The sequence below is a fragment of the Rhinoderma darwinii genome, chromosome 1 (genome assembly GCF_050947455.1).
Source record: "Rhinoderma darwinii isolate aRhiDar2 chromosome 1, aRhiDar2.hap1, whole genome shotgun sequence".
NCBI classification, from domain to species: Eukaryota; Metazoa; Chordata; class Amphibia; order Anura; family Rhinodermatidae; genus Rhinoderma; species Rhinoderma darwinii.
Genome location: NC_134687.1, coordinates 222107577 through 222129037, shown reverse-complemented (window position 1 = coordinate 222129037; position 21461 = coordinate 222107577). Strand labels below are relative to the sequence as shown.

Below are 21461 nucleotides of genomic sequence, written 5' to 3'. Positions count from 1 at the left end.
AGTGTTCTTAGTTGATTAGTTGATAAAAAAAAAAATTGAAACCGCTAGTTCCATTTATTATTTGCGGTTTAGACTGTATTGTCATTATGGCTGCCAGAAGATACAGCGTTGAGGAAGCCTATCAGATGCTATGCTCAGATACGGATTCTGCATCTAAAGTTGAGCTTTTAGGGTATGTGCACACGTAGTGACCAAAAACGTCTGAAAATACGGAGCTGTTTTCAAGGGAAAACAGACCCTGATTTTCAGACGTTTTTTGAGCAACTCACGGTTTTCGCTGCGTTTTCGCTGCGTTTTTTACGTCCGTTTTTGGAGCTGTTTTCATTGGAGTCTATGAGAAAACGGCTCCAAAAACGTCCAAAGAAGTGTCCTGCACTTCTTTGGACGAGGCTGTATTTTTACGCGTCGTCGTTTGACAGCTGTCAAACGACGATGCGTAAATGACAGGTTGTCTGCACAGTACGTCGGCAAACCCATTCAAATGAAAGGGCAGATGTTTGCCGACGTATTGTAGCCCTATTTTCAGACGTAAAACGAGGCATAATACGCCTCGTTTACGTCTGAAAATAGGTCGTGTGAACCCAGCTTTAGGCCTCATTTACACGAGCGTGTGCGTTTTGCGCGCGCAAAAAATGCGGTGTTTTGCGCGCGCAAAAGGCACTTGGCAGCTCCGTGTGTCATCCGTGTATGATGCGCGGCTGCGTGATTTTCGCGCAGCCGCCATCATAGAGATGAGGCTAGTCGACGCCCGTCACTGTCCAAGGTGCTGAAAGAGCTAACTGATCGGCAGTAACTCTTTCAGCACCCTCGACAGTGAATGCCGAACACAATATACACCAACCTGTGAATAAAAAAAGACTTTCATACTTACCAAGAACTTCCTGCTTCCCCCAGTCCGGGCTCCCGGCCGTTGCCTTGGTGACGCGTCCCTCTCTTGTCATCCGGCCCCACCTCCCAGGATGACGCCGCAGTCCATGAGACCGCTGCAGCCTGTGATTGGCTGCAGCCTGTGCTTGGCCTGTGATTGGCTGCAGATGTCACTTGGACTGAACTGTCATCCCGGGAGGTCGGACCGGAGTTATCGGTAAGTCAGAACGTCTTTTTTTTTTTACAGGTTCATGGATTTTCGGAGCGGAAGTCACTGTCCATGGTGCTGAACCAGTTTAACGCTTTCAGCACCGTGGACAGTGACTGTCTCCTGACGTCGCGTACCCGAACATTTTTTACCGGTTTCGGTCAAAACGAGTTTGGCCGAACCCGGTGAAGTTCGGTGCGCTCATCTCGAATTTGACACTCCGTTTGGATGTTTGTAAACAGAAAAGCACGTGGTGCTTTTCTGTTTACATTCAGGAGTTTGACAGCTCTTGCGCGAATCATGCAGTTCGCACGGAAGTGCTTCCGTGCGGTATGCGTGGTTTTCACGCACCCATTGACTTCAATGGGTGCGTGAGTGCGCGAAAAACGCACGATTATAGAACATGTCGTGAGTTTTTTTCTGCGCACACGCGCTGAGCGCAATTCAAGCATCGTCTAAACTGCCCCATTGACTAATATAGGTGCGTACGACATGCGTGCAAAGCACGCGCGTCGCACGCGCGTATATTACGTTCGTGTAAATGAGGCCTTAGGGTATGTGCACACGTAGTGACCAAAAACATCTGAAAATACAGAGCTGTTTTCAAGGGAAAACAGCCCCTGATTTTCAGACGTTTTTTGAGCAACTCGCGTTTTTCGCGCCGTTTTCGCGGCGTTTTTTACGTCCGTTTTTGGAGCTGTTTTCATTGGAGTCTATGAGAAAACAGCTCCAAAAACGTCCAAAGAAGTGTCCTGCACTTCTTTTGACGAGGCTGTATTTGTACGCGTTGTCGTTTGACAGCTGTCAAACGACGACGCGTAAATGACAGGTCGTCTGCACAGTACGTCGGCAAACCCATTCAAATGAATGGGCAGATGTTTGCCGACGTATTGTAGCCCTATTTTCAGACGTAAAACGAGGCATAATACGCCTCGTTTACGTCTGAAAATAGGTCGTGTGAACCCAGCCTTACTTGAAAGCGACAGCGAAAGTGTCGCTTCAAGGGATTCTATGGATATGAGACCCAGCACCAGTGATATGGGAGACGGCGCAGTTGCCACGACGTCCGTTCAAAGTGCAGCCCCTGAAATTGCACAACCCCACCAAACCGATTTAGTGTGGGAACCCACGAGTTTATTTTCTCCCACCATAAATTACTTTATTGCTACTCCTGGCATAAGTCCAATGTCAGTAATTTTTCACCACTAAATTATTTTAATATTTTTATTACGGACCAAGTTTTGGAACATTTTGTGCAGGAAACAAATTTGTATGCCAGGCAGTACATTGCCAATAAGCCTTCGTCACCTAATGCTAGGTTGTGGAATCCCACAAATTTCAAAGGGCGTCTCTCATTCCGTCAATTCATACCCTCAAAAAGTGCAAAATACGGGGTAAAGATCTACAAGATATGTGAAAGCACTACTGGCTACACATGTGCATTTAAGATCTACGAGGGTGAAGACAGTGAATTTAATCCACCAGGGTGCCCTCCAAATATTGGTACCACTGGTAAGATTGTGTGGGATTTAATTGGCCCTTTCCTACACAAGGGGTATCATGTATACACGGACAGTTTTTATACCAGTGTGCCATTGTTTAGCGCCCTTCATTGTGCCAACACCGGAGCCTGTGGCACAATACGCAGGAATCGCAAAGGTATCCCACGTCAACTTGTGGATAAAAAACTACGAAAGGGGGAGTCATGCACTTTTCAAATTGAGAAGATGCTGGCTTTAAAATTTCGTGACCGCAAGGACGTCTACATGATCAGCACTGTCCATTCAAATCCAACAGCAACTATTAGAGAACGTGGGGCCTCTACAGATAGACAAAAGCCTGTGTGTGTCATCGGCTATAACAAATTCAGGTTGCGATGCAGAACGCATTTGTCCTGTACAAAAAAATCAGCGGGCAGGGCGACATTCTTTGAATTTCAGGAGAAAGTGATTGAAGATCTCCTATTTCAATCTGCAGACCAGAGAGTAGTCCATGAGTCAGAGGATGTACACCGACTTGTTGAAGAACATTTTTTACACCCCATCCCTTCAACATCTAACCAAAAATACCCAAAAAAACGGTGTCGGGTCTGCAGCAAACGAGGACAGCGAAGTGAGTCACAATATTATTGTTCCGCTTGTCCTTCCAACCCTGGTCTATACATAAGTCCCTGTTTTGTCCTTATCAATACACTATGGGCTTTATTACAGTTTTGTCGGGTTTTTGGTGGACCTCTTACACCCGACAATACTTCTAGAAATAGCGACATTAATTTGGGGAGTAGTGGTCCTTTACTGTATCTATACATACGGTGTGGGACACTGCCCCTTTAAATATTCTACAGGTGATTGGTTGTTTTGTGCACATGGCGGTTCCTACCTTGCCGGGCAGGGGCTTGTTATGGTGTACCGCGTCACTTGGCACATTCGTCCCTTATATAGGGATTGATGGAGCTAAAGAGACGTTGTATGACCAGTCACTTTGAATAATAAAGTCATTACAGCCCTACAAATTTTCTTTCATCCTGTGAACATGCTCTAGTTTTCCACATAGCTGGATACATTCTTCCTCCTTTTTTTGGGATATATTGCCTTTTTCCGCCAACAGTTTAATACATTTTCCCACTCTAACTTACTATATATCAGAGCGGGTTGATATACATAATGTCTATGGACTGACATGATTTCAGGACAGCTGCTTTCTCAGCACGACATAGTCATAGGGTGTAGAAACTGTTAGGGACATCTATTTCTCAATCTAGAAAAGTAGAATCCTCCCATTTTCAAAGCAAAATGTGTGTCCTGAAAGCCTCCGGGTGCTCCCTTCCTTTTGGGTCCTGCCGTGTGTCCAGGAAACACATTAGGGCCACAATGGGGATATTTTTGAACACCGGAGAAACAGGGTGATACATTTTCTGGTGCATTTCCTAATTCTCATGTCCTCTGTACAAGAAATCTGACCTTAAAATGACACATTTGTGAAAAAAAGTGAAATAAAATTTTCTTTCCACCTGCTTTGCATTAATTCCTGCGAAAACTGTGGGGTCAAAATACTTAGTACACACCTAGATGAATACCTTAAGCGGTCTAGTTTTCAAAATGGGGTCATTTATGGGGAGTTTCTATCTTTTTGGCAGCTCAGTGCCTCTATAAATGTGTAATGGGACCTGAAACATTTTCAAGCAAAATGTGTGTCCTGAAAGTCTTCGGGTGCTACCTCCCTTTCGGGCCCTGCCGTGTGTCCAGGCAACGCATTAGGGTCACAATGGGGGCATTTTTGAAAACAGGAGAAACAGGGTGATAGATTTTGGGGGGTGTTTCTTCATTCTCATGGTCGCTTTACAAAGAAATCGGTCTTCAAAGTGATACTTTTATATAAAAAGTGTTTTGTTTTTTTATTTCACCTGCTATGCATTAAATTTAGCAAAAAACTGTGGGGTCAAAATACTCACTACACCCCTAGATAAATACCTTAAGGGGTGTAGTTTTCTAAATGGGGTCATTTACGGGGAATTTCTTTCGTTCTGGTAGTTCAAAACCTCTCCAAATATACAGTGGGGCCTAAAACATTTGCAAGCAAAATATGAGACCTGAATGCCTCCTGTTGCTCCCTTCCTTTCGGGCCCTGCCATGTGTCCAGGCAACGCATTAGGGTCACAATGGGGGCATTTTTGAATACAGGAGAAACAGGGTGATAGATTTTGGGGTGTGTTTCTTCATTCTCATGGTCGCTTTACAAAGAAATCGGTCTTCAAAGTGATACTTTTTTGAAAAAAGTGAAATTATATTTTTTTACGCCTGCTTTGCATGAATTCCTACAAAAAAACTGTGGGGTCAAAATACTTACAACACCCCTTAATAAATACCTTAAGGGGTGTAGTTTTCAAAATGGTGTCACTTGTGGGGGTTTCCACCATTCTGACACCTATGAGCCTCTGAAAACCTGGCTTGGTGCAGGAAAACAAAATGTACTTCAAAATGTATAAAATCATTACTAAACTTGTAAGTCTTCTAAATTGCTCAAAAAAATTTATTTTTTTCAAAAGTACTGCCAAAATACAGTAAAGCGATGGAAATATATATTTAATAAAAAAAATTGTACAGTATGTATGTACATATGTGACATATTGCAGTTAAAAATAGGGAAAAATTATAATTTTTACAAAATTTCTTCAATTTTTCTATTTTTTCATTAATTTCCGCAAATCGTATCAGTCTACTTTTACCACTAAAATAAAGTACAACATGTGACGAAAAAACAATGTCAGAATTACTTGGATATTCAAAACTTTCGCTGAGTTATTCTCTGATAAAGTCAGACATACCAGATTTAACAAATCTGGCTTGGTCATTAAGGTCTTTTCAGGCCCGGTCATTAAGGGGTTAAATAACTACTGACTATAATAAACTAGTCAAATATTTATTATTTGTCTTTGACAAACTCAAATGTTATGTGTTGCCACAATATTTATACAATTGTCCAATATTCCACTAAGCGGTCTATGGCTTATATAGCTTTGACTAGTTTATTACAAAATATTACCTAAACTCTACCTATATTTTATCATATGTTGTTGAATATTTTAGATAATCATAATAAAAGAAAATATTTCATTTCTACACTGCTTTTCCCCAATCACTTTTTTCCTTTTCAATTTGAATATGATTTAGTTTGGTGGTGTACACCTGGTGTAGAAGTTAACACAATAATAATAATTTACAACCTCTCCAAGTAACATCCTTATTATACTAGCTTACAATGTCTGTCTACCCAAATTATAGCTTGAATTGCCCATATTAAAGATCCCAAATTGCTGGTAGCACCATACCCTTTTATGACGGGGCACAACTATCCTATTTAATTGAAGTTTGGTGACATGAGTCACGTTTTTGAGGTTGCAATAATAATTTTATCTTTTTTCTTAAAGGGATTTTCCCATAATCAATATTTATCACCTATGGAATGAAGCGGTAGTGCGCATGCTCAGCCACCGCTCCATTTATTTCTATGCATCTCTTATGATGACCAGTTACTATTGTTCTTGGTGCTTTTGAATACAGTTTTCTCAAACCAAATATTAATCCTGAGTGTACTGACGGCCTGAAACGTTAAGGCCCATTTCACACAGAGTTTTGTTACGCTGATTTTACGCGGAAACTGCGTCGGAATCCGAATTGACTTCAATGGGAGGCGGATGTGTTTTTTCCCGTGGCAGTGCATGCTCTTTCTTTCTACGGTTCCGCCTTTGACCTCCCTTTTAAATCAATGGGAGGCAGAGAAAGCTCTTTGCCCATGGCACTAAATCGCGGCAAGAATTTGCAGGCAGGTCAAAATCTGCCTCAAAATTCTTAAAGGAATTTTGAAACAGATTTTTCTGCCTGCAAAAAAACTCCATGTGAACAGGGCCAAAGGCAGATTTTGACCTGCCTGCAAATTCTTGCAGCGTTTTTCATTCGCGGCCATTGAGCGCTGCGGGAAAAAAACGCAGCGAAAGACGCTTTCTCTGCTTCCCTCTGATTTTAATGGGAGGTCAGAGGCGGAACCGCGGGAAGGAAAAGCTCCTCTGGTGTCAAAATCGGCGAAAAAAAAACTGTGTGAACTGGGCCTTAGGGTGCAGATGCAGAACACTAACGTTGTGTTTCCTGTTTATAACAGAGCCATGACTGATATTGTCCTTAATTTTTACTGTAATGTTAGTGTGATCAAAATAAATTCTTAGAAATTGTTACAGGTTGCTAACTGGAACTTTTATATAGTGCTCAATCAATTTGGCATATTACAATAAGGTTTTAATGTGATCAGGGATAAAAAAACAATGACAACAGGATGCAACTGTATAGGCACTCTCTTATTTGAAGTTTGTTTTTCTTCTTTTGCTTCATACATTCTTTGGAAAAAACAAAAAAAAACACGCATTAACTGTATAGCAAAAACGACACCCTAAAGTTTATGTATGATCTCCACTCAGTCTATTCAGCTCAACTGTATTAAAGATCCAAAATGCACCTTCTACAAATAGGGTTTTAATGCAATTGGGGCCTGCATACGAGAAACGTTTCATGTGGCTATACCTGCAAACTTGTCTGCATAAAAGAAAAAAAAGAAAGTTGCAGCATTCTCCATTACTTGCCATATATCAGACCGTATTCTCCCATAGAAGCACTGTTTTCAGTGTATCTAGGGAGGAATAACATCAAGATAGGGGACCCGATACAGTGTTGCCGACAAAATGGTGCGCAATATGTATCTATTGTGCACTGTTCAAGGGTAAGGCCACACGGGACAGACGAGACGCAGTCGCTATGCTGCCGAAAACAGCACCAACATGCTTTTCTGCTCAATTTTCAAATTGTTAATGGGACGCATAATTTTGAGGGTTAAACTGCAGTTTGACTGCAAAATCGTGTGGCTATTAATGTATAAATCATTAATGTTCACTCAATTTTGTAATGAAACTGCAGTTTACTAGCAGAACCGTGCAGCCTTTCACAATCCATTTAAAAAACCGCACCGAGCAGCATGTGTAGTTTTCGGCAACATCAACCCATATGTAGTCGAAAGATAGAGACCGCACTCAAGGGCTGCTTGATGCAATTACTGTTTATTGTTATTGAATATAACACACCGCCAAAAGCACAAGGTGCACAGGAAATTATTAAGCAATGTTTCAAGTATAATGATACTCTTCTTCAGGCGGAAAGAAAATAACTTATCAGAAACAATGTGTAACGTCTTTCTACAATTGGAAAGTTTCCATATACAAATATGTATTATTTTCTAAAGAATAATATGTTGTTCCTTCAATATGTGTATATGTCAGACATGTATATGTAACCTTGTACTGTTCTGGAAGACTGGTGTTTAGAAAAATGAGGATTACTTTGTACCACACAGCATGAATTGATAAGTAAGCAGTCAATGATTAGGCTTCGTTCACATATCCGTTAGGGCTCTATTCTGACGTTCTGTATGAGCATTCCGCCAGAATGGAGCCTGACAATCAAACGGAAACCATAGTTTTCTGTTTCCATCCTCATTGTCCTTTTTGACGGCATCAATAGCATAGTCGACTACGGTATTGATTCTGCCAAAAACGGTGTAACTCCTGCACAACGAAGAAAAATTGAAACCATTGGCACCGGATTAGTCACCATTGAAATCAATGGTAATGGAAACGGAAACCTATGGTTTACGTTTGTATCAGTCTGGGCTCCGTTCCGACGGAAAGCTCCATCGGAACGGAGCCCTGACGCAGATATGAACGCAGCCTTATAGTGTGCCTCTCATTAACGTGTGCTAAGAGTCAGTAGTCTTCAGTGTTCAACCTTTTCTATGCGTATCAAAACCTTAGCACCGTATGATTTGCTGAGTTAAAGAGGCTCTGTCACCAGATTATCAAATCCCTATCTCCTATTGAATGTGATGGGCGCTGCAATGTAGATAACAGCAAAGTTGTTGTTTTTTTTTAAAATATCATTTTTGCCCAAGTTATGAGCAATTATATATTTATGCAAATGAGCTTTTCAATGGACAACTGGGCGTGTTTTCTCGTATTACCAACTGGGCGTGTATTGTGTTTTTACCAACTAGGCGTGTATTGTGTTTTTACCAACTGGGCGTTGTGAATAGAAGTGTATGACGTTGACAAATCAGCATCATACACTTCTCGTCGTTCCCACCCATCTTCTTTCACTAAAGACACACAGTGTGACGTCACCCACGGGTCCTTCAACCTTGTCGTCGGACAAAGAAGATACATCGGTCCAGGCGTCCAAAAGGTTAATATGCTCGTCTCTAGTGAGTTTACTATGCTTACCTGCACATGGTGATGCTGCTGCAAATTCAACTGTACGCCTGGAGCTGTGGTGTCTTCTCTCTTCTGACGCCAAGGTTGAAGGACCTGTGGGTGACGTCATCATTCCCAGCCAGCTTCTTTCACTGCAGGCACAGCGTGACGTCACCCACAGGTCACGTCACATTCAATAGGAGATAGGGATTTGATAATCTGGTGACAGAGCCTCTTTAACCCCTTAGTGACCAACAATACGCCTTTTCACGTTCGTCACTAAGGGGCCTTAGGCTAGGCTGACGCCTTTTCACGTGAGCCTAGTCTAAGTCCTGCACGGGTCTCCCGAGCAGGCTGGAGCCGGGGCTCAGCTGTCTGATGACAGCTGAGCTCCTGCTCCAACGCCCGCGATTGGAATTTTCTTCGATCGCGGCCGTTTAACCCGTTAAATGCCGCCGTCAATAGCGACCGCGGCATTTAACTTGGTTTACAAAGGGAGTGAGCTCCCTCTGTCACCCATCGGCGGCCCGCAAATGCAATTGCGGGTCTCCGATGGGGTGTCATGGCAGCCGGGGGCTTGATAAAAGCCCCCAGGTCTGCCCTGGACATATGCCTGTTAGGACGCGCCGGAGGCACGTCCTAACAGATTGCCTGTCAGATTTACACTGACAGGCAATAATGCTCTGGTATACGAAGTATACCAAAGCATTATAGCAGCAATCTGAAAATCGCACAGTAAAGTCCCCTAGTGGGACTAGTGAAATAAATATTAAATGTGAAATAAAGATTAATAATAAAAATTACAGTAAAAAAATAAATCAATTTTTTTCCATAAAAAGTGTAAAAAAAGTGTACAAAAAAGTGTACATATATGGTATCGCCGCGACCATAATGACGCCATTAATAAAGTTAATTTGTAATTTAAACCGCAAGGTTAAACACCGTAAAAAAAAAAGCAAAAAACAATGGCGAAATTGCAATTTTTTTCCATTGCCCCCCAAAAAAGTCATAATAAAAATGAATCAATAAGTGCCATGCACCCCAAAACAGTACCAATCAAAACTACGTCTCGTCCCGCAGAAAACAAGCCCAAAAAATCACTACATTGATGGAAAAATAAAAAAGTTACGGCTCTTGGAAAGCAACGATGCAAAAACAAATAATTTTAGTTCAAAAGTGTTTTTATTGTGCAAAAGTTGTAAAACATAAAAAAACTCTACATATGTTGTATTGCCGTAATCGTACCGACCCATAGAATAAAGGTAATGTGTTATTTACGTTGCATAGTGAACGGCGTCAATTTAAAAACGCATAGAGCAATGGCGGAATTTCAGTTTTTTTTTTATAATCCTCCCAAAAAAAAGTTAATAAAAGTTAATAAAAAAATTATCTGTACCCAAAAATGGTGCTATTAAAAATTACAACTAATCACGCAAAAAACAAGTCTTCATACAGCTATGTAGACGAAAAATAAAAAAGTTATAGCTCTTTGAATGCGACTATAGAAAAATAAATAAAATAGCTTGGTCATTAGGGCCTAAAATGGGCTGGTCACTAAGGGGTTAAGAGTTTACATATAGATGGAATCATAGTATTTTAATAGGAAACATCTTGAGTAGGTGACTTGAGGCTCAGTTGTTTAACCCCTTAATGACCGGGCCATTTTGCACGTTAATGACCAAGGATTATTTTTTGTTTTTTCACGGTCGCATTCCAAGAGTCGTAACGTTTTTTTTATTCCGTCGTCATTGCCGAATAAGGGCTTGTTTTTTGCCGGACGAGTTGTATTTTGTAATTGTACCATTTTTAGTGCTTATAACATATTGATTAACTTTTATTAACTTTATTTTAGGAGAGAATTGAAAATAAGCAGCTATTCCAGCATTAATTTTCATGTTATAAATTTACGCCGTTTACTATGCAGCGTAAATAACATGTTCACTTTATTCTATGGGTCGGCACGATTACGGGGATACCAAATATGTAAAGGTTTTATATGTTTTTTCTACGTTTGCACAATAAAAAACCTTTTAGAAAAAAATTACTTGTTTTTGCATCGCCGCGTTCCAAGAGCCGTCATTTTTTCTTTTTTATGTCGATGTGGCCGTATGTGGGCTTGATTTTTGCGGGACAATGTGTAGTTTTCATTAGTACTATTTTGGGGTACATAGGACTTATAGATTAACTTTTATTTTATTTTTTATGGGGGGAATGGGAGAAAAGAGAATTTTGCCGTTGTTTTTTGCGTTTTCTTTGGACGCCGTTCATCCGGCCGTTTAATTAATGTGTTCATTTTATTGGTCAAGTTGTTACGATCGCGGGGATACCTTATATGTGTATGTGTGATTTGTTTTGACAGTTGTACTAAATAAAACCACTTTTTGGGCCAAAAAAGTAGTTTTATTTGACTTTGACTGTAATTTTTTTTTTTTTCACAAACTTTATTTAACTGACATTTTTTTTTTTAGTCCCACCAGGGGACTTCACTATGCGATCTGTTGATCGCATATATAATGCTTTGGTATACTTAGTATACCGAAGCATTATTGCCTGTCAGTGTAAAACTGCCAGGCAATCTATTAGGTCATGCCTCCGGCATCGCCTAACAGGCAGATGCTGAAGACAGACCTGGGGGTCTTTGTTAGAACCCCGGCTGTCATGGAAACCCGACGGCGACCCGCGATTTATTTGCGGGGGCGCCGATCGGGTGACAGAGGGAGCTCCCTCCCTCTGTCAAACACATTAAATGCTGCTGTCACTATTGACAGCGGCATTTAATGGGTTAAACTGCCGGAATCGGAGCGCGCTTCGATACCGGCAGTTGCAGCAGGAGCCAGGCTGTGTATAACAGCCGTGCTCCTGCCGCTGATCGCGTGGGTACAGTGGCACTACCCGCGCCATCACAGGACGGATATATCCGTCCTCCTGCGCGAACTAGCAGCTGCTGAGGAGGGATATATCCGTCCTTCGGCGTTAAGGAGTTAAAGATACACTCAAACACTCCACAAAATAACCTAGATCACATTATATCCGTGTTCTTCTATTTTGCCCCAAACATCCTCTAACTTGGATTTAGAATAATTCATTCTCTGTCCGCCATATTGACCGTGGAATTCTATGGCTACTGGCGGTGGCTCTGGTTACTACGTGTGGCATAATGCCTTGCCCAAGTTTGTGTGGCCAGATCACATCTAGCAGAAGATATGCTTTTATACTGTAGATCATTACAAATTTTAGGCAGGATGCTTGAGATCCACATATGAAGGTCTAAAGGTGGCTATACACCTTCGATAGCTGTTCGGCAGACAGCTATTTTTCCTAATCCCCCATACACATGCTCGCTTCATTCGGCCATGCGTGCATATGTTCACAGAGACGATAGGGGAATAAGCCGCTGTCACACTTCTGGCAGCAGCTTATCTCCCGTGAGAATAAAGGATATGGCATGTTAAAAAAGCCTCATCCTTCTTTCCCTTGATGTCTTCCATCGGGGGAGAGTCGGGATACCCCCATACTTAGCTCACAACTCAAGTTGGTCGGACATTTCCACCGAAATTGGCAGGTTTTGCCGACGTTCATCTAATGTTTATGGCCAACTTAAGATTTAGGAAAAGGCGCAGTCGAGGCAGGAGCAGCATATCACAGGCGGCGATTAATCTTCAGCCTACTGCAAGGAGGAGTAGAGATAACTGGTTGGCAATAGCTTTATATCACCTACAAGGAAACAGCCTGGAGTGGCAACAGTAGAAATGCATAAACCAATCAACATCAACAATAACCGTATTAGCTATTATGAATGGAAATTAATTGTCCATGCAAACAATTATTGTCATTTATTGAACTGTAATATGTAAATGGTGGTCTTCGGATACAGTATCTGTACTCCATAATCAAATAGGCAAACTAAATTGTTCATAGTACATATAATAGTGGTAACCGTATATCCATCGGTATTTTGTTCCATGGTGTACAAAGAGAGGGGGCTTCATAGCAATTATTAAAATGGGCCCCTCATCATGGTTCTGGGTTTCACCAGGTTTAGAAATCTTCACTCCATTTCGATCCAGGTCCATAAAATAAACACATGATCAGCTAGGTCAAACACCGTACTTCTGCTCCATGTATTGGCACGACAGATGTTTCTCGTCATCTGAGGCACCAGGATGAAGTGTCACATGACGTGAAACTGCCGTCGTGCCGATACTTGGAGCAGGAGTACGGTGTTTGACCTAGCTGATCATGTGTTTATTTTATGGACCTGGATCAAAATAAAGAGTGAAGATTACTAAAGCTGGTCCGTGCCGAACTTTATTTTCTTTTTGCTATTTTCCTTTGAACTAGTTCTGCATCCTTTTATGATTTAGCGCTGAGCACCACCAGAATCTACTGTGAAGTTTGCTACCGCATGGATAACGCTATGGCTTGAAACTAATGTGAATAGTGTATGTGCCAATTAAACTTTCTGTGACCGCATAGTTCTGGGTTTTGCCACCCAAGACGGAATTCCCTAATTTTTGTTTTCCCCTTTCTGCTATTTTTTTGACCCTTGGGACAATTATTATATATATATGTCCTTTCTTACATATATTTTTATATTAATGATAATAAATTTGGATACTTTTATAACTTTTGAGCCGAGTGCCTACTTTTTCCAGGGTTTCCCCTGTCCCTTGCTTCATCCCTATTTAATTCTATACATTCCTGGTTGGCACTGTACTATTTGTACTGTGCTCAGGTGAGTCTGTTGAGATCCTATTGCTTTTGTTTTTCACAATTCTTACCAAGCCTTCCCTCTAGAGAAGGGATTTCTGCACAGGTTGTTGCGACTAAGCAGAAAACTGTATCTGTCTAACCAGGGCTGGGGTCCTTCTCTCCCAGGGCCACATAATCGCATGGTTTGCCTCTTTGATATGTATGCCATTGCTTAAAGTCATAACTATTTTGATAGTCTGTTATCACTGATATGTGGAAATTGTAACATGTAAATAGCCCTTTACATTATGATGCACTATCACTATGCACATAAATAGAACAACCAACACTTTACTCTGTATTCATTATCTTTCTCTGTATTTTTGCAGAAATAACCACTCCATGCTGATAAAGAGTAATTTACTTTTCTGATTTCTTATCTATCATTGTCATCCACTTTTCCTTTGGGAACTTTTATAAAACATTGGGGTAATTCCCCAATATAATACTATTATTCAAACCCCCCCCCCCTTTACAACCTGGAGCTTTTAACTAATGTATTAGGGGGGCGCAATGGAGATTAGAGAGGTTATGATGTTCTTAAAGCCATCCCTACATCCTTTCTCCTCTCTACAATGACCGGATACAGATGTTGTTTATTTACCCATATGGTTCTTGATATATAAGGATTTGCTGTAACTGTAGTTTCCAATTCTATAAATGAAAATTCATTAAAGATGAACCATTATTTTTTGAGCTGTGGTCCACTGCTTTCCTTAGTAATGTACTGTAAAGTCCATCTGTTTTATTTTTTCTTAACTTTCCCTTCACCTGTCCGGGTTCATTCAGACGAACGTGAATAACGTCCGTGTGCTGCACATGGAAATCACGCACAGCACACGGACCCATTAATTTCAATGGGACCGTTTACACATGCGTGATTTTTCATGCAGCAAGAGTCCGTTGCGTGAAACTCACTGCCTGTCCTACATTGGTGCGTTTTCACGCACCTACGTGCCCATTGAAATCAATGGGTGCGTGAAAACCACGCACCGCACACGGATTCACATCCGTGTGCGGTGAGTGATTTGCGCATCAATTCAATTGAAAATAATAATTTAAAAAAAAGATGTTCTCTGCGAGTGCGTGAATAACGCATGCCCCTCGCAAAGCACACTGATGCATAACGCAACACACACAGACCAGATTCACGCTCGTAAATCTGATACGTTCGTGTGAATGTAGCCTCAATCTCTTCTTGGTTGTCTGTTCACTCCTATTAGTATATTATTCTTCCTTTTTGAGACTTCTTCTTCTAAGTCCAAACCCCCACCCCATCTCTTTCCCATTTCCATGCATTTTGCCATAATCCCCTTTCTATCCATTCCTTGTAAATTGTACTTTATGACCTTCCCTAACTGCCTACTAGTAGCTAATTCCTAATAATACAGAACTACAAAGGTCTAATGCAGATTATTTCCTTCCTCAGAGTTATTAATGGAACAGCGCATTACAACTTCACTAGACTGGATGAATTTATGGATCTTTTGATGGACAACGGATTGGTGCCAGGTCAGAAAAACATGAATACATTTGAACTGTGATACTAATTCTACATATGAATCAAAAAAATACTATAGTATTACATATATAGTACATTTTGGACATATTTTTTTTTTGTAAAATCTCTGTTTATTTTAGAGCTTTCTTTCAAAAAGTAACAAAAGGATTAATACAGAATCACTGTAACATTACAGAGCAGTAAAGTATTAAACAAAATAAAACAGAATAGAGGGAGAAAAAGGAAAGGGTAGGGGATTCCGCTTAATGATGATCTAGAAAGATAATCCGAAAAATACAGATAAAGTATCTTTTCGTGTTTCTATACATTTTTACCAGACAACCTTGCTGTGAAATACTGTCCAAATAGTTAATAGTGAGCGCTAAATGTCTATAACAAAATGGCCTCCAAACTGTGAACCTGGGGTGGTTGCACTTCTTCATTACAATGAGGTTTATTGTAAAGAACCTGTAAATCACCATTGGTGCCGATTGCAACTTCTAGTTAGCTACTTTAGGGCATTTAAAGGATTTTTCTCGTCATAGTAAATTATATGCCTTAACATCCTGATGAGCGGGGTTCTGAACTTTTGGACTCCAACCTGTCCCTGGAATGAAGTGATTTAGGGCCTTAAGCTACATGGGGGTCATGTGGGAGAACACCCATAATTAGTGGGAATAAAACATGTTATATCTCTTTAAAGGTTTTGAATTAATGGGAAGTCCATCAGGATATTTTACTGATTTTGAAGACAAAGTACAAGTGTTTGAATGGAGACAACTTATCTTCTTAACAGCAAAACGATACATTGGTAAGTTGCTGCCTCTTATTTGCTTTCACCTTGGTAAATTGATACATTGTTTGAATTGATCCAAAAAGTAGAAAAGTTGCTTAAAGGCTATGTCTCTAATCCTTTTTTTATTTTTTAATAAAAATGTTTATAGTGTGATTGGTGCAAGTTTCAAAATACTTTCTATTAAAAATAATTTTTCCTTTTTGTGATACAGCTGCCTTGTTTACTGTATACAGAGGAGCTGTATCGAGGCACGTCCTAATAAATTGCCTGTCAGATTTACACTGACAGGCAATAAAGCTCTGGTATACAAAGTATACCAAAGCATTATAGCAGCGATCTGAAGATCGCATAGTAAAGTCCCCTAGTGGGACTAATGAAATAAATAATAAATATGAAATAAAGATTATTAATAAAAATGACAGTAAAAAAATAAAGTTTAAAAAATAAATAAAAGTACACATATATGGTATCGCCGCGACCGTAATGACTACATTAATAAAGTTAATATGTAATTTAAACCGCAAGGTGAACACCGTAAAAAAAAAGGCATCAAAACAATGGCGAAATTGCTATTTTTTTCCGTTGCCCCCCAAAAAAGTAATAATAAAAATGAATCAATAAGTCCCATGCACCCCAAAACAGTACCAATCAAAACTACGTCTCGTCCTGCAGAAAACAAGCCCAAAAAATCACTACATTGATGGAAAAATAAAAAAGTTACGGCTCTTGGAAAGCAACGATGCAAAAAACAAATAATTTTAGTTCAAAAGTGTTTTTATTGTGCAAAAGTCGTAAAACATAAAAAACATCTACATATGTTGTATCGCCGTAATCGTACCAACCCATAGAATAAAGGTAATATGTTATTTACACCGCACAGTGAACGGCGTCAATTTAAAAACGCATAGAACAATAGTGGAATTTCAGTTTTTTTTTATAATCCCCCCAAATAAAGTTAATAAAAGTTAATAAAAAAATTATATGTACCTTAAAATGGTGCTATTAAAAAGTACAACTAATCCCGCAAAAAACAAGTCCTCATACAGCTATGTAGACGAAAAAATAAAAAAAGTTATAGCTCTTTGAATGCGACTATAGAAAAACGAATAAAATAGCTTGGTCATTAGGGCCTAAAATGGGCTGGTCACTAAGGGGTTAACATTTCTAGGCAAGAGCATGTAAATATGAAGCAACCGATGAATATAACCCTATTTTGGTCCAGAGAATAGTTACAGTATAGAAGAATTTCAATCTAAACTTCTTATATTCATAGGTTAGAAAGGCCTGAGAGTACTAAAGTGAACATAATTTACTGCTAAACCCTTGGGTGAAATAGGAATTCTGAATCTTCTAGATAAAATAAATATAATACTAAGGGCTCAAACTGCCTTTTCTGGTTTCCCTTACCAAGCCACTGTGGGTAGAAATTGAATTAATGGCAAACATCTCTTGCACTTTATCTAAACTATTATGCACTGCACTTTGTGAGATGCCTCCCTTCATAAGCGATCTCTATTGATAAACCCTGTGGTAATGCTAGGGTACCGCATACACCAGCGGATTCTTTGTTCAGGAACCCACTGTCCCATCCTGGATCACAGGGCATTTGTGTGGTGATCAAATAGGGGCTTTTGAATAATACACTCCAAAGAAAGATTTCATTATGGGACTTTCGATATACCTATAGATACTCACCTCTTTCTTCAAACCCATCATAGTAAATTTAGGGATCTTGCTATGTTTATGAGGTTTGAGTTGGCCTGTTCATCCCAACTGGGGAGTAAAGATGAACAGGCCACATTTTAATCAATTGTGTGGACTCCAAACTGCCATATATGTTGGCAAACGAACATGATATTGGAGAATCATTTGAAGATTAGGTTCAGGATAAAATGGCAGAAGATACAGCAAAGACGCCTAGCAATGTTACAGTGGTTTAAGCGAATTACCAAGTGTGACTTATGTTGTAATTGGTATGTGTTCAGTTAGCAAAAGTATACTGGCTAAGGTCTTCATCTTGCTTCAGATTATGTGGAGTGAAGGGTAAAGTTCTACATAATTGGTTTATACGAGGACATTCTGTATCCGGGTCTCCAAAACAAAAATTTATTCCCGCTCCCCTGAACCACGATTTTAGATGTACCAAAGGAGCAAAGAAGTGAAGTCTTTTAACTGTTATCTTTTGCATCAAAGAAAATGGAAAGGTCATGGAAAACTTCAACCCTTTAAATTATAACTGGCAATGATAACATTTCTATAATTTGTTTTGCAGTAAATTCTCTTTTTAGGCTGTGTTCACATCACCGTCGCTTTCTGCTGAGGGGTTCTGTCGGAGGTTTCCGTCGGGTTAACCCCCTCAGCGGAAAGGCAAATGGAAACCTCAGCTTCCCTTTCCCTCACCATTGAACTCAATGGTGACGGAAGCCTAGCTAATGGTCTCCTCCTGTCACCCGTTGTGACAGGGTTCCATCGTTTTGGTGGAATCAATAGCGCAGTCGAATGCGCCATTGGTTCCATCAAGAACAATAGAACCCTCTCACAACGGTGACAGATGGAAACCATTAGCTAGGTATCTGTCACCATTAATATCTATGGTGGGAGAAACTAAAGCTTAGGTTTCCGTTTGCCTTTCCGTTGAGGGGTTAACCCGACGGAAACCTCCGATGGAACCTCTCAATGGAAGGGCAACGGCGATGTGAACTGGTCCTTATTAAGACCTTACAATAAAGAGAATAACATGCAATAAAATGCAATATTACACAACATTGCAGTCACAATTTTGATAGGTCAAAGCCAGGAGTCTTTCATCCAAACTCTAAGCGCATGAAATTGTACATAGTGACCCGATGAGTCGCCATAACAGCACTAAAAATGTAGCTGAGCATTGTTATATGTGATTAAGAATAAGGTCTTCACTAAAAACAAAGTAATCTAATCAATAAACAGTGAGCAGCAGAGGTCGAATGGTATCACATTAGATAACATAGAGAAAGTACATATCAATCTTCTGATAATAAATGGTAGCCATAAAGGTAGCATACAGCTAACGACAAGATGTAAACCATAGGGCAGATCAGAGAATCAAGGCTTATGAGTCAGGTTTTCCCAGTCGTAAAGTCCAACCACATTTTGCCAGGTTTTTAAAAAGGCTTTTCTATTTTTATTTCCCCAGCCTGCAAGTTCTCCCATGCGGCAAATCTGGTGTAGCTTAGAGAACCACATATCAAGAGTTGGAGGTTTCTTATCTCTCCATTTCACAGGAATCCGTAGTTTAGCCACCGATTATCATTTGAGTAGGGAGGTCAGCTAGGACCGGAGTCAGAACAAGTGAGCCAAAGTAAAACTAACTTTGGTGTAAGTATATTGTGGGTCGAGCATATTTTCTTCATAAGATATTCTATGTCTCCCCAGAATTTTCATACGCGAGGGCAGTACCACTAAATGTGGAAAATGGAGCCCTTGTCCCCATGGTACCTTCAGAATGAATCAGTGTGGAAGAGATGTCTTTTATATAAGTACTCAGGTGTCCCATACCAGCTGGTGAGAATGTTGTAAGAGTTTTCTTGTATGCGAATGCACCTTGAGAAACCATGGAAGTGGGTCATTAGAAAGGATTTTTCTTCACAGGAGGATATCCCCAACTCCACTTTCCAATCTGATATAAACTAAGGTTTGGACTGAGTCATCTAAGCGCAAACTAGCATATACCTTCAATAGAGATTTTGTGGGGGCGCTGGTATAGAAGGTAATTCTCCAGTCAAGTGTGGTCGGAGTCTCGAGTGCCCTTCAGTTTAAGGTACTTTTTTCAGAGAGAGTCATTGCTTTGATAGCAAACTTTCAACATACCTCTAGTAATATCATTGACAAGTGTCTGCTTAATAGGTAACTGAGATTAACCATAGGATATGGGAGAGACTGCTGCCCAATAAGTGGCATTCATTATAGACATAATGGTTAGATATAGCTTGGTCTATCTGATTAAATGACGAGTCCTATAGTATGTCAGAAGGTCCGGCAGATACATGTCCCCCGTTTTTTTCTTTTATGAGAGTAAAGATTAGGCCAATCTAGGGTGTTTCTTATCCCATAGGAGGCTCTTTACCAATTGGAAGAGCCTGAAGGGTATAATGGATCTGCGGAAGAACATAGGTTACCAACAATTTCTACCCATCCATGATACATAAGCTATTTTAAGTTTTTCCAGATAGGCTTGTATCTTAAAATATAGCGGCAAGAAATTCAGCTTGAATAGGAGTTTGGGATCAGATGGGATCATAACCCCTTGGAATTTTTAGGCCTTTTGTGGCCATTTAAAGGAGGTGGTGGCTTTTATTATTGAGATTTGACATTGATGTTCAAAGCCTCAGATTTGTCCAAGTTTATTTTAAAATTTGAATTCTGAAAAAGATTGCAGAAGAGAATGGGAAGGCTTGCAATGGGTTCGTAATAAGCAATAATAGGTAATCTGCAAAGGCCACAGTTTTATGAAGGCAATGACCAGCACGAAGGCCACATATATCATCAACTTGTCAAATGCGGAGCAATAGAGTCTCTATGACGAACACAAATAGCAAGGGGACATTCTTTATAGAAAAGGTGTCAGATAAAGTGACCTTTATTTCTGTTTTGGCAGAGGGTATATAAGGAGTAAATAGCTAATGTAAAGGGTGGGGGAAATTCAATTTTATTTTGGGGTTCCCAACATATACTTCCAACTGACCCTGTTAAATGCAATCTCTGCATCGGTGCCCAGCAGGACTATCGGTATCTTTCTGGCGGGCACAATAAATGGCATGTATCACCCTAGTCGTATTATGATTGCTTTCTCTTTTAGGGACATATCCCACCTGTTCTTCTCCTAACAATTTATGTAAAAATGGTACCATCCTTTGGGCTAAAAGCCCCGCCCAAAACTTAACATCATTATTCAATAACTTGATGGCCTGTAACTGCCACAATTTTCAGGATCCTTCCCCTCTTTAGGAAGTATCTTAATATGAGTGGCAAGTGCTTGCTCTGAGAAAATGGAGCCTCCCAACAGCGAGTTACAGACCTGTAAAAAATGAGGAAGTGGTTGTTTCAGAAACTTTTTGTAATATGAAACAGAAAGACCATCTGGACCGGGGTACTACCCGATGGGTATCGAAGTTAGCACCTTATTAAATTCTGAGGTTGTAAAGGGGACCAGTAAGGAGGTTTTATCCTCTTCAGATAAAGTGTTTTTGTTCAGGAGTTAAAAAAAAAAATGCCTATTGCGTCTTTCTGAGTACATAAGGTAATGCTGTTGGGTAGTTGGGACGTCTCCAGATTGTAAAGAGCAGAGTAAAACCTGTGAATTTTTTTCTCGATAAGAGCGGTAGAGGTGACATTGAGGCTTAGGTTAGTCTTAATAGATGCAATAAATGCTTTAGCCCTCTGACGGTTAATCAAATTGGTTATAAGCTTGAAGCATTTATCACCATGGGAGTAAAATTTATATTACAGGGCTTGGGAGGATTTGGCCGAGTTGATATTTATTAGGTATTTCAAGTATTGGCGCAGTTGAGAAACG

General features: G+C 40.1%; 1 protein-coding gene across 4 annotated transcripts in view; it reads left to right on the top strand.

The window, feature by feature from the left end:
* Positions 1-21461, top strand: part of IDUA (alpha-L-iduronidase) — a 172343-nt gene that overhangs the window by 87698 nt on the left and 63184 nt on the right. For all 4 annotated transcript variants that reach the window (XM_075849860.1, XM_075849859.1, XM_075849861.1 and 1 more), the window contains exons 3-4: positions 15043-15125; positions 15818-15925. In XM_075849860.1, coding sequence (XP_075705975.1) covers positions 15043-15125; positions 15818-15925 — 191 coding nt within the window. The remainder of the gene's footprint in view (positions 1-15042; positions 15126-15817; positions 15926-21461) is intronic.